This window comes from Miniopterus schreibersii, assembly GCF_964146895.1.
Source record: "Miniopterus schreibersii genome assembly, chromosome: 18".
Lineage (NCBI taxonomy): Eukaryota > Metazoa > Chordata > Mammalia > Chiroptera > Miniopteridae > Miniopterus > Miniopterus schreibersii.
The window spans coordinates 15,864,284-15,877,492 of NC_138121.1; the positions used below are offsets into that span (position 1 = coordinate 15,864,284).

The following is a 13,209-nucleotide window of genomic DNA, read 5'->3' on the forward strand; positions in this document are numbered from 1 at the left end:
CTATATATAATAGAAATTAAAGTAAAAGTCTGACTGAACCATAAGCTAAATATTATTACTTTGATATCACTTGAATTTTAGTTTAAATGAAGGAGATGAGAATGTGTTCTGATAAGAAAAGTATCTGGAAATCATGAATTATCTTCCCCTTATATTTGACATTAGTAGCAACCATATTAGATTCTTCCCAAACTTTATATTTAAGAAATTTTAAAGTGAATTCAAATAAATATTTAAGAAATTATTATAGACTTAGAAAATAAGGTTTTTAAAATGGCTAATGTAATTAGGACTATTCAACTCAGGAAAGGATTGGCTGATAGGTAACAAGTCTTTAGTTTACGAACTAGGATATCAACTGAGTCTTCATCTGTTCAGAACTTATGCTAAAGAAAAAAAGGGACTTAAATTTTAGCACCTGGGATGCCTTGTTACAAAGAATATTTCTCTTTGAAGACAAACCAAAAAAAGTGGGTGGGAGATGTTTAACAAGTGTTCTAACTCCTTGCAAAGTACCAAACAGGTTGGAATTTTGGCTGGTCACATGGTAGGTTCTTGATAAATAGTTTGTGTAAATGTGTTAGTTAAACAGTATTTAGTTGGACTGCCTTTCATTTTATACTTGAATGAAATCATGGTAGAAACTTGGGATCAGGAAATTTATCGGTGACCATTTGTAAAGTTGGTCAATAGTCACATGTACAATATGATTTCTACCCCTCTACTACTCACAACATCAACCCATCTGCAGTCCCCTAAACTCAAAACAAGTAACAGGCAAGTGAGACATTTAAGTTATGCTTTTTGTAAATATTTATCTAACGTAGACATTCTGATAGTTTGGACAGTATTTTTTACCTAATTGCTTTGTCTTTAAATTTTGCTTTATCTAAGTACTTGTCTGATCAGAAGTATTGTTAGATAATTGCCTAACTATGGTAGGAAGTGGACTGACCTTAAAAGTTGATTCATTCATTCAACAAATATTGCATCCCTCTATGTGTCAGACACTGTTTTAGGTTCTGCTGACTGACAGTTTGGAAAGGTTGCTTATTTGCCTCATTATGATATCATTTTACAGAGATACAGCTATACTGGGTTAGAAAAGCTGTATGAGTTTTTCCCCCCAAGCATTTTGATGTACATTGTACAAGTTATTTGGTGATTTTCTGCATTCTATATTAGCAGCTTCAATGTTTAACTATAAACCTTGTCAAGAATCAGCATTGAAAACATTTGTTCCCAAATCCTGTTTTAAATATTTATTCTTCAGCATACAAGTTATAATTTAATTTATGAAGGCTTGCTAGAGACCTCTAATGATCAATGTAGACCCTGGTTTGATCTAGCAATTTTTCAGACCATAATGTTTTGGTCCAGGATTTCATGATGTTGTATGTATGCATCTAGTGTATGAAAATGAATTCCATTTTTCTATTATTTATATAGCTATACTTCAGACACTTCTACTCAACAAATAGCTTTAAGAGAGTAAAAATTTAGTATATGTATTCTCATTTAATCATGATGATAATGGTGCCACCAACACGGTTTAGTGACTTTTCCATTAGCGGTGGTGGTAAATCCTGAGTAAATCACAGGCTTTTTTGGCAGTCCATAAATTTAGAAATATCTAACGCATTGTGTATTCATTCTCATCTGCTTATATATGTTAATTATAACTGATACTTTTATCATTAAACCTATAATTGTAATTAAAATGTGATTATTGCAGCCCTGGCTGGGTTGTTCAATTGGTTGGAGCATTGTCCATACACCAAAAGGTTACAGGTTTGATTCCCAGTCAGGGCACATACCTAGGTTGTGGGTTCAATCCCCAGTTGGGGCGTGTACAGGAGGTAGCTGATTGATGTTTCTCTCTTTCTGTCCCTCTCGCTCTCTCTTCCTCTCGCTCTCCCTTCCTCTCTCTCTAAAATCAATAAAAACATATCCTTGGATGAGGATTTAAAAAAATGTAATTATTGCAGAATTTAAATTTACGATTTTTTGCAGAAACTTAGCCAACTTTCCTTTATGAAAATATTTTACCTCTCTTTTTTTCTTGAGGATTTAAATTATTTCTTTATTATAATCCAGTTACAAATATAAGACTTGGTACTAAATGTTTGATTTAACAATTAGATTATTTGAAAGGCTAATTAGTGTTTATGCTCCATGTTATCTCACTCCAGCTGGAAGGCCATAATGAGCCAGTAGTGTTGCAAGTGTTTGTGGGTAATGATTCTGGTCGAGTGAAACCACATGGATTTTATCAGGCCTGCAGGGTAACTGGACGAAATACAACTCCCTGCAAAGAAGTGGACATTGAAGGCACTACTGTTATAGAAGTTGGCCTTGATCCAAACAACAACATGACACTAGCGTAAGTACTTAGTAAAATTTTTTTTATTATATACATAATTGTATATAATGACAGGAAAATTTTTTTGTTTCTAATGTATAAAAGAAGATTTTGAGTATTTATTAAAATGTTTTAAATGTGACAAATTTAAAAATAGATTAATGAAGAATGGTAATGGGTTAAAATTAACTCTTACTCTTTGCTAGAGCATTCCTGTAGTGAAAAGCAGGGAAATAAAAGCCAGGTGGAATGCTGGCTTTTTGGAAAATAATATAGACTTATTTGTTGGAATTAATAATATTAACATTAGAAATAAAAATTATAATTTGGTTTGCTTTCCTAAGCTCTGTTTTCTTAGTGCTTGTTTTAGAAACTGTTTAACAGAGACCATCATGGTCCCTTCACCTATATTTTTATTTATTTATTTCTAAAGAATAGCTTATTGATTTTTAGAGAGAATGAAAAGGAGAGGGAGAGAGAAACACCCATGTGAGAGTGCAACATCAGTTGGCTGCCTCCTGCAGGCCCCCTCTAGGGGTTGAGTCCAAAACCGCCATGTACCCTTGACTGTGAATCAAATTGGCAACATTCTGGTGCACACGACTATGCCCAACCAACTGCGCCACACTGGCCAGGGCAACTTTGACCCATCTTGGTGTGAAAAAGCATACATCTAGTCTAAATTCACCTTCTGGTTCTTATTTTCCTATATTACAAAAAAATTATGTCCTTCTGGGACTATATATTTTTCATTTTAAGCATTTTCATTGCCTGAAAAATATTAGAAGTGTTAATGTATTGATGTAGAGTAGACCTATGTTGTAATTATTTGTATTGGATAGCTAAAGACTTTCTCTAGTTGGTTTTCAGTTTCTTTTTGAAAGCCATTTTTGCATAGGTTAGTAAGAAGTTAATTGGAAAAGAAAATTTGGAAAAATATCCAGTAAAATTTTATTTTTAATTTTTTGAAAATTATAAAAATAAAAGTATATAGTGGAAGAAAGGAAGGGAATAATTGATTATGAAAATAGTACCTAATCATTGTAAGTTGAAAATACAGAATAATTAAAAAATAATAAATAGCCTGGCTGGTGTGGCTCAGTGGTTGAGCATCAACCCATACACCAGGAGGTCACAAGTTTGATTCCCAGTAAGGCAAGTGCCCAGGTTGTGGGCTCAGTCCCCTAGTGAGGGCCCATGTAGGAAGCAGCCGATTGATGTTGATGTTTCTCTTTCATCGATGTTTCTCTCTCCCTCTCCCTTCCTCTCCCTTTAAAAATCAATAAAAACATATTTTAAAAAATAATAATAATAAATAAGTAACAATCAGAAAAGGCTAAAACCATACTCCTCAAAAGCCAACTTCCCAGAAGTAACCACTCTTTTGATACTCACCTTTCCATCCTTTTTTCTGATAAAATTGAAATAATATTGTACCTACTATTTTGTAACCTACTTTTTACTTATGAGTATTTTCCCATAACATTAAATATTATCCTATATCATACATTTTTTTTTATGTTTCTCAGATACCACTTTAGTCAAGTGATGGGGAGGGGGTGGTTAAAGATGGTGATTATTTTCAAGCAAATTCACCTGCCCCAAGGTGAACAGCCTGGGCTGCCAAGAACAGAAAAATGTTCTCCTTCCCCAGGGACTCCTCCCCCCTTTCCTGAACTGGTAGGACAGAATTTCAGGAAGAGTGAGCACAAAAGGCTGGGCAAATGAAGGGAGGAGCCAGGTAGATTTCAGAATTCTTCCCATGCAAACGGGAACTAGACCTGTGGTATCTCTCTTAAGGCAACACCCCAATTCCATGCACTTTGGCTTAAGGTCAAACTGCCTCCCTGCAGAGGCTGACAGCCAACATGTATTTCATAACACTACTTCCAGCAGTGCACCCAGAACCCTAAGCAGTTGTGGCCACCATACAACAAATACAACCTGCAGGCCAGAACCTTCTAGGCCTTCCTCTTCACTGGTCCCTCAGCTGCTAGTGTGTCTGCCTGCCTGACTGTAGAAGAGCACCCAGTATGTGTGTGGCTGGGTGGTGCTGGAGGGGCCAGAAAAAGCAACAGTGCAAATCAAATGTAGGTTCTGGAGCTGGATCAACATGGTAACAGGACCAGTCACAGCCTACGGAAGGTCCCATGTGGCCCTCTGTCTTCTATTAATTCTTCTCTAGGCTGTTTCTGGTCAGGATAGCTTTAGGGACAAGTCCAGCTTGTCCCTAAGGCTCACCACCTGGGTGTGGTCTTTGCCTAGCAGCTCATCCAACTTTTGGTCCTCCCGACGCTCTTCTCCTCCTCCACAGGCTGGGGATCCTTTTCCCTAATGAACCATTCCAGGTGGTAGCCCACAGCCCCGACCACGAAGGCCACAGCAAATGTGACATAGGGAGCATAAGTACACACCACGGTCCAAAACACAAGCCACATGACATCTTGCAGCGGCATGCACTGCCCAGTCCAGCCCCCGCCCTCTGCTGGCTTCCCTATATCATACATTTTTATGACTATGTTGTATTCCATTCTTTTGGGGACAGTTACTAATATTTTTAAAACTAAAACCCATTTCCTCTATTTTAATATCTGAATTAACTGCCAAAAACAAGAGGCTAAACTTATTTACTTAAAAACAAAACAGCAAAAGTATCTTTTGTAAATCATTACTTATGTTCAGATTTTGAAATAGTGATTTTATTTTTTTGTTCTTTTTTCCATTATAAATGAAAAGCTAAGAAGATTAGGAATTAGGAATATTCAGAATTTACCCTTCTCTACCTTTTGAAATTGGAACCTTATAATTACATTACATATTCAAAAATTAATAAGGAAACAACTTTAAAAAAAAGAGACTGCTTTTATTTAAAACATTGTATTCTGTGTACAACAGAAAATACCAGTTAATGTATTTTTTTCTTTGTTTAGGGTGGACTGCGTAGGGATATTGAAATTGAGAAATGCTGATGTTGAAGCCAGAATAGGAATTGCTGGTTCCAAGAAAAAAAGCACTCGTGCCAGATTGGTTTTTCGAGTTAATATCACAAGGAAAGATGGCTCTACTTTGACACTGCAGACACCCTCTTCTCCGATTTTATGTAGTAAGTAAGAAAATAGGAGATATTAAATATATGGAGGTTGGTTTTTTGTGGGGTTTTTTTTTTTCTATTAACCTTTCAGACATCTCTAAATTTCAGATGTTTCACATACTCCAGCTTTTGGTCATGCAAAATTTGAAACATTAAAAGCTATAGTCAGATTTTCTATACTAAAGGTAGATAATTTTGAATAAAATTCAAAGGATGTATAGCATTTTGTAGTTTTCTAGTGTCTTCCTATATTGATTTAAAAAAAAAAATTTGAATAGTTTACCAGAAGTAAATTGGAAAGCCAAAGAATTTTCCCAGCATCTTCATTGTGTGATAAATTGCTGTGATCCTAACTGTGTTTTGTGTTGTGAACATAAGAAACAGTAGGTAAAATATATGCATCTCCTGTGTTCATTGCAGCATTATTTTTGTTTTATTATTTTTTAAAATATATCTTTATTGGTTTCAGAGAGAAGAAGGGAGGGGGGCAGAGGTAGAAACATCAATGATGAGAGAGTCGTTGATCGGCTGCCTCCTGCACACTGCCCGCTGGGGATCAATCCCGCAACTCGGGCATGTGCCCTGACTGGGAATCGAACCTCGATCTCCTGGGTCCTAGGCTGATGCTCAGCTGCTAAGCCATGCCCTGCCTGGCTCATTGCAGCATTATTTACAATAGCGAAGATATGGAAGCATCCTGGGTGTCCTTCAACAGATGAACAGATAAAAAAGATATACACACAATGGAATATTAGTCAAAACAAAAAAAGAAATCTTACCATTTGTAACAACATGAATGGGCCTACAGAGTATTGTGCTAAGTGAAATAAGTCAGAGATAAACAAATACTGTATGATTTTACTTATATGTGGAATATAAAACAAACAAAAACAAATGAACAAACAAAACAGACTCATAGATGAGAACAAAATGATTGTTGCCAGAGGGGGACGAGGTGGGGCTATGGGTGAAAAGGTGAAGGAATAAGAGGTGAACAAATAAGTCACAGGTACAGCACAAGGAATAGAGTCAATAATATAAAAACTTTGTCCCGTGACTTATTGTGATGATCACATCATAACGTATATAAATGTCAAATCACTATGTTATGCACTTGAAAATAATATAATAATTTATGTTAAATATACTTAAAGAAAAGAAACAGTAAGGTAAGCAGAACTTTGTAAATATACAGCGGTTGGATTTCTGATTACAAATTTGAATATTATAGTATTGTGTTTAGAAATGGGAAACGAAATTCTTATTTTGCTAACCTTGGCACAGAAAGTAAATGATATGTATGTGTGTTTAAATTCAATCATGTTGTTGAATGCACCTCATTATATATTCTGGTTTCCCTCTAATGAGTATTATTACAAATAATAAATAGGAAATTTTTTCCTTTATACGACACTCAAGAAGATTTTCATCAAGAGTAATTTTCTTTGGCATTTTTTCTTTGGAATTTATACCTGAATTAAAAAGAACAGAAGAGACCCATTCCATTCAGTTGAATTTCTTGTTGGGATATCACTGGTATTTTGACCTTGCTACCCCTTAGGACAGTTACAGGGCCTTTGTTATTTTATTGTAGCTTAGTTTTGTCAAATTATTTATCCTTTGTAAAACTTGTTTTTCCTTTCCCTTTAATTCATTTCAGAAATTATTGTAACCATACTTTAGCTTGGCAAACACCCTAATTTTAGAAAGAAAGTTCAAAAGTATCTTTCTGATCTTAAGAGAGCTCAAATGAATTTCTCTATTTTTTCATTATTTTGAAAAATTTATTTTGATACTAGTATTTCTTTGGGGTATTTCTGTGTAATGTTCAGTTTTAAATAGGCTGCTTTTAAAGATTGTAGGTTCTGTCCAATGGGCATGGCTCAGCAATTAAGCATCAACCTAGGATTCAGGAGATTGTGATTCAATTCCCAGTCAGGGCATATGCTTGGATTGTGGGTTCCATCCCCAGTCGGCGGCATGCAGGAGGCAGCCAATCAATGATGACTCTCTCATAATTATTTATGTTTCAACTTTTTCTCTCCTTCTCCCTTCCTCTCTCTGAAATCAATAAAGATATATTTTAAAAATAATAATAAAGATTGTAGGTTCCATGTTCATTCTATCACATTCAATAGGGACAGAATCAGTAATCTGTAGATGGTTCATTGCGTTCTAAATCTTTTTTAATAGGGGTACTTCAGTTTTGAATTTATTGTAATTCACAAGATGTGCCATTGAATGTTATTAGGATGGAGTTCCAATTTTAGTGGGGCATATTCAGTTTTTCTTTTACGTAACCTAATGCTTTGAGTATGACCATAGCTACTCTCTGAAGGCCAGAGCCAGGAGATGCTAGATAATTCAGACCATACTGCTTTAGCAGGGACTGAGAGATGGTTGCCAACTTTATTTGTTTGTTCCTTCTTGCATTAGTTTGTTCATTTATTTCTTCATTTTCTATGCAGTAAGGTGTTGTTAAAGTGTATAAGTATATCCAGCTAAAGGTGGTAGAAAGTACTAAAGAAATAGAAAACATGTTTTCTGAAATTTTTCATCTGTAATTATTATTATCACTTGTTAATTATCACCGTTAATGAGAATATATGTCCACATTGTCAAAAAAGTATATCTTGGGAGGTTGTGTCCGACGTGGATATGAAAGCCCTAAGAAGCAGCAGCATACAGTGGAAGGCATATATAGCTAATAATAAAAGTTATCATGTTTTGAACTCTAACTGTATGCCAGGGATTTTCTTAATAACTTTATAGGCATTATGTCACTTAACCCTTACCATCACATTATATATGGATTCCATTCTACAGTTGATAAAATTGAGACTTTTAGAGAGATTATTTCCTCAGGCCACATAGCTAGTACATAGCGAGACCAGGATTCTAACCCTCTGCTTTTAGTCACTGTGCTATATTGCCATCACGATCAGTTAAATTGCAGTGCTGAAAAACCAAATTTGAACAATTCATTTCCTTGTAGCCATAGCCTCTGCATGGTTAGGACTATAGTTAAAGTTTGAAATTCTGTTAGAGAACTGTTTCCTCTATCTAGGAGATTTATGTTGTATAATTTAGGGTTTTTTTTTATGACTTTAGAAAGTAGATCAAAATTTGTATTAGGGGATTTTACTTGAATACCTGTAGTATCCCTTCCATTTCCTTTTGTAAATGTCATTTATTATGGAGGTATAGGATATATATTTTTATCCCTTTAGTTGACTATTTGGCACTTGCAGTCTGCCTAGAGAAACTGGATTAGATAAACATAGGCAGAACTTTCTTTTAAATAAAGGGGTACCTTATGCAGTATACTTCCTGTAACTCTTTTAGAAGAGGAAGTGTTAGAATAATAATTTGTGAATAAGTTTACATGATAAAGAGCTTTCATGTTTCTTATTAATGTTACTATTTTCATACATACAGACTGATTTTTTCTTCATTGTATAACATAGCTTAAAATAATTCTAATGGTAATTTCTATGAACATCAATTAGATCTAATCATTGAGGCAAGAGTCTAATAATCCTCTTGATCTGCACACTCCTCCTAATGGTTTGATTTGATTTTTTTAAAGATCTATCATCCTGTTTAATGAATGTCGTCATTCTGTGTTCAAAATGTAATTTTATTTGATCATTAGAGGTTTTCATTAAATATACTACCCAAAGGTGTGTAGGTTGGTCAGACAATCTTGCTTTATTGTTTAAAGCAATGGAAAAATATCCTCGGGTAAGGATTAAAAAAAAAGTTCCACTTGTAATTGAAGTTAGACACATAGGAGGTAGAGAAATTGAGATGAAAATACCAACTTTATTACCGACAGAACTGACAGTAAAATGACTGGCTTCTTCATAAATCTATCCGCCCAGTCAGAGCAGCCCTCCACAGTGGCAGGCTTCTTACCAACTGGCAGTGGCAGCAAACAGCCTAAAATGTATGCTTTGCACAGGGAGGCAGATGCAGAAGAGGGGGGACATGGCGGCGGATGATGCCCAATCCCAGCATCTAACCCCCGCATAGTTACAGTCTCATCCTCTCTGCTGGGCATTGCTCCAGTGAGTTTCCCACTGATAATTATACTACATTATTCTATTTGATCCTGACAGTAACTTTGTGATGTTAATAGAATAGACATGATTAGTTTCATTTTTTTATAAAACAAGAAAGGAAAGAAATCTTGTTTGTTCAAGGTAGGACATGGCAGATGAATGAGACAGCTGATTTTATTTGCCCATTGTTTAGAGATAGTATCTACTACAGAATGTAGGAAGGATTTTATTTTGATCAACTGTTACGTAATAGTGGATATACTTCTTAGATTATATAGCTTATAATTCATAATTTATTAGCAGGGTATTGGCATATAGGTACTTAATTGATTATTTTAAATTTATATGCAATCAGATTCATGCTTTCTGTCCCATAGACTTTTTTTTCTTTTATAATAGTTTACTGAGTTATAATTCACATGCCATATAATTTAGCCTTTCAAAGTATAAAATTCAGTGGTTTTTATTATATTCACAAAGTTGTGCAACCATCACCATTATCTAATTTTATAACATTTTTATCATCACCTCAAAAAGAAACCCTGTACCTATTAGCACTCACTCTCCATTCTCCTCTCACCATAGCCCTTGGAAACCACTGTTCTACTTTCTGTCTCTATGGATTTGCCTATTCTGGACATTTCATATAAATGAAATCATACAATATGTGGCCTTTTGTCTGGCTTCTTTCACTTGGCATAATATTTTCAAGGTCCATCAGTATCGTATCATATCAGTACTTCATTCTTTTTTTACAGATGAATGATATTCCATTATTTGGATATACCACATTTTGTTTATTCATTAAGTCATTGATGGACATTTGTTTTTTCCCCCATCTTTTGGCTATTGTCGTGCTGCTCTTAGCATATGTGTACAAGTTTTTGTGTGGACCTGTGTTTTCAGTTCTCTTGGGTATATACCTTGGAGTAGAATTGCTGGACCATATGGTAGACAGTTTCTTGTTTAACATTTCTCTGAAATCCATTTTATGACTCATAGAAAACAGGTTTTTTTAGTCACCATTTTTCTATACTTTTACTCCCTGTCTTAACATCATTTTTCTGAAAATATTGAAATGAAGTAAGTTATTTTGATCAGTTCCAGTTTGATCATTTTGTCTCTGTTCCTCAGACATTTTATTTGACCTGTTTTTAAAAACAATGTGATATAGCCTGGCCAGGCATGGCTCAGCGGCTGAGTATCGACCTAGGATCCAGGAGACCAAGGTTCGATTTCCGGTCAGGGCACATGCCTAGGATGTGGGCTCAGTCCCCTGTCGGGGGCGTGCAGGAGGCAGCCGATCAATCACTCTCTCATCATTGGTGTTTCTATCTCTCTCTCCCTCTCCCTTTCCCTCTCTGAAATCAATAAAGATATATATTTAAAACAAACAAAAAAACCCCAATGTGATATATAACTAAAATTTTTCATATTCGTGGCATCAGTCAGCAAATTTTGGCAGGCAGTAAAATTGTTCTGGTGAGGTGTTCTTTTTTTTAATTAGTTGTGCTTATTGAGGCTACAGTTTAATTCCTAGAAACAGTACAGTGTTCTAACAAAATAGTGTCTCATTGTCATTCATTCAATCATTTATTCAGTATGAATGCAGTGCTGATCAATCTTGGCTATCTGTTAAAGTCCCCCTTACTGCATTAAAATAAAAAATAAAAAAGACATGCCACTTAATCTCCAAAAGTAGGTCTTAGGATAGTTTTGGGAAAGCTTCATAGTTAAAGGATAGTTTCAATGTGCCCAACTCGGGAAGTAAAGACATGATAGCTTAAGGAGCTTAAAAATCTAGCAGGCTAGGGTGAAAATAGACAAGCAAACTCATTATATTCTAAAATGATATAAAGGCATGAATAAGGAAACGTAGAAAAGAAGAACATCTAACCCAGACTGCTTGGCGACGGTAAAATGTGTCCTATGTCTTCAAGGACAAATAGAGCAGAATGGGATTTAGATGGTCATTCTGGATAGAAGGAACAGGGTATAAATATACTCAATGAAAGAGTATGCTTCCTTTGTGGAAATGAAAGAGTTTGATGTGATTGGAGAAGTGGTAAGATTTGAGGCCAGTAGAGCTAGGCAGGATCTCTTCCATAAAGAGACTTGTGTGTTGAGCTAAAGAATTTGAATTTTATCCTGACTACTTTAGGGAGCCTGAGGCTTGAACTTAGACTTTGGAGTGGAGTATATGAGGGGAGAGGAAAAGTAAACATATAAATAATACATAGTGAAACAAAGGACCCCCAAAATCTTTTTAAAATTAAAAATAAGAGTATCTGTTCCATTAAAGGTTTCTGATTTGTGTTTATTTCCATAAATATAACAATTTTGGCGAGTTTGAGCAGTTGGAGTAGAATGAGAGGTGAAAAGGAAATAGGTTAATAAGAAGGGTTACAGTTGGAATGGGAGGTAGAAGGAAACAGGAAGATGAGAGGGAGGTAGAAAAGGAAAAGGGGCTAAAAGGTGATGGAGGTGGAAGGGAGGAGAGGAAACAGATTCTTGATATTCCATCTAGAGACACTCAATGGAAAAAAGGCCTAATGCCAGAATTCATGTTGTGCCTTGTGACCTTCTGCTTCTGTCTGTTGGTTTAACAGTGGCCATTGGATCCATCGTCTGTCTTTTGTTTGTATGCCTTTAAAGGGATGGAAGAACCATCCCCTTTACATTCTTAACATCTTTAGATTTGTCCAGACAATAAACGTATATATGGTTTTTTTATTTGATATATTGTTTATATTATTTAGTCATACTTTATCAAACTAAGAATATGAATCTTCATACTTTTTTGGTATTCACCCTCCTGTAGTAATTTTTTATTACTTTTTTTATTAGTTTACATTCAGTATTATTTTGTATTAGTTTCAGGTATACAGCACAGTGGTCAAACAATCATACACTTCACAAAGTGCTCCTCCTGATATTTCCAGTACCCACCTGGCACCATACATAGTTATTTCAATATTATTATTATTATTTTTTTATTTCAATATTATTGACTATATTCCCTATGTTGTACTTTACATCCCCATGACTATTCAGTAGCTCTCAATTTGCAATTCTTAATCCCCTCACCTTTTTCACCGAGTCCCCTAATCCCTCTCCCTTTTGGCAGCCATCAGTCTATTCTCTGTATCTACGAGTCTGTTTCAGTTTTGTTTGTTCATTTATTTTGTTCTTTAGGTTTTACAAGTGAAATCATATAGTATTTGTCTTTCTTTGACTTATTTCTCTTAGCATAATACCCTCTAGATGCTGTTGCAAATGGTAAGATTTCCTTCTTTTTTATGGCTGGGTAATATTCCATTGTATATATGTACCACCACTTTTTTATCCACTTGTCTGTTGATGGGAACTTGGGTTGCTTCCATAACTTGGCTATTGTAAGTAATGCTGCAATGAGCTTAGGGGTGCATATATTCTTTTAAATTAGTGTTTTGGGTTTCTTCAGATATATACCCAGGAGTGGAATTGCTGGGTCATAAGGCAGTTTTATTTTTAAATTTTTGAGGTAACTCCATACTATTTTCCATGGTGACTGCACAAATCTACATTCTCACCTACAATGCACAAGAGTTCCCTTTTCCCCACATCCTCCCCAACACTTATTTGTTGACTTATTAATAACAGCCATTCTGACAGGTGATGTCTCATTGTGGTTTTAATTTGCATTTTTCTGA

At 35.1% G+C, this 13,209-nt stretch overlaps 1 protein-coding gene and 1 pseudogene across 9 annotated transcripts in view; one reads left to right on the forward strand and one right to left on the reverse strand.

Annotated features, from left to right (window-relative positions):
* Positions 1-13,209, forward strand: part of NFAT5 (nuclear factor of activated T cells 5) — an 84,971-nt gene that overhangs the window by 56,804 nt on the left and 14,958 nt on the right. For all 8 annotated transcript variants that reach the window (XM_081118554.1, XM_081118555.1, XM_081118549.1 and 5 more), the window contains 2 exons: positions 2,193-2,383; positions 5,293-5,465. In XM_081118554.1, the coding sequence (XP_080974680.1) occupies positions 2,193-2,383; positions 5,293-5,465 (364 nt within the window). The remainder of the gene's footprint in view (positions 1-2,192; positions 2,384-5,292; positions 5,466-13,209) is intronic.
* Positions 4,533-4,800, reverse strand: LOC308547756 (small integral membrane protein 12 pseudogene; annotated as a pseudogene). The gene has a single exon. The product of its transcript is annotated as a small integral membrane protein 12 pseudogene (transcript).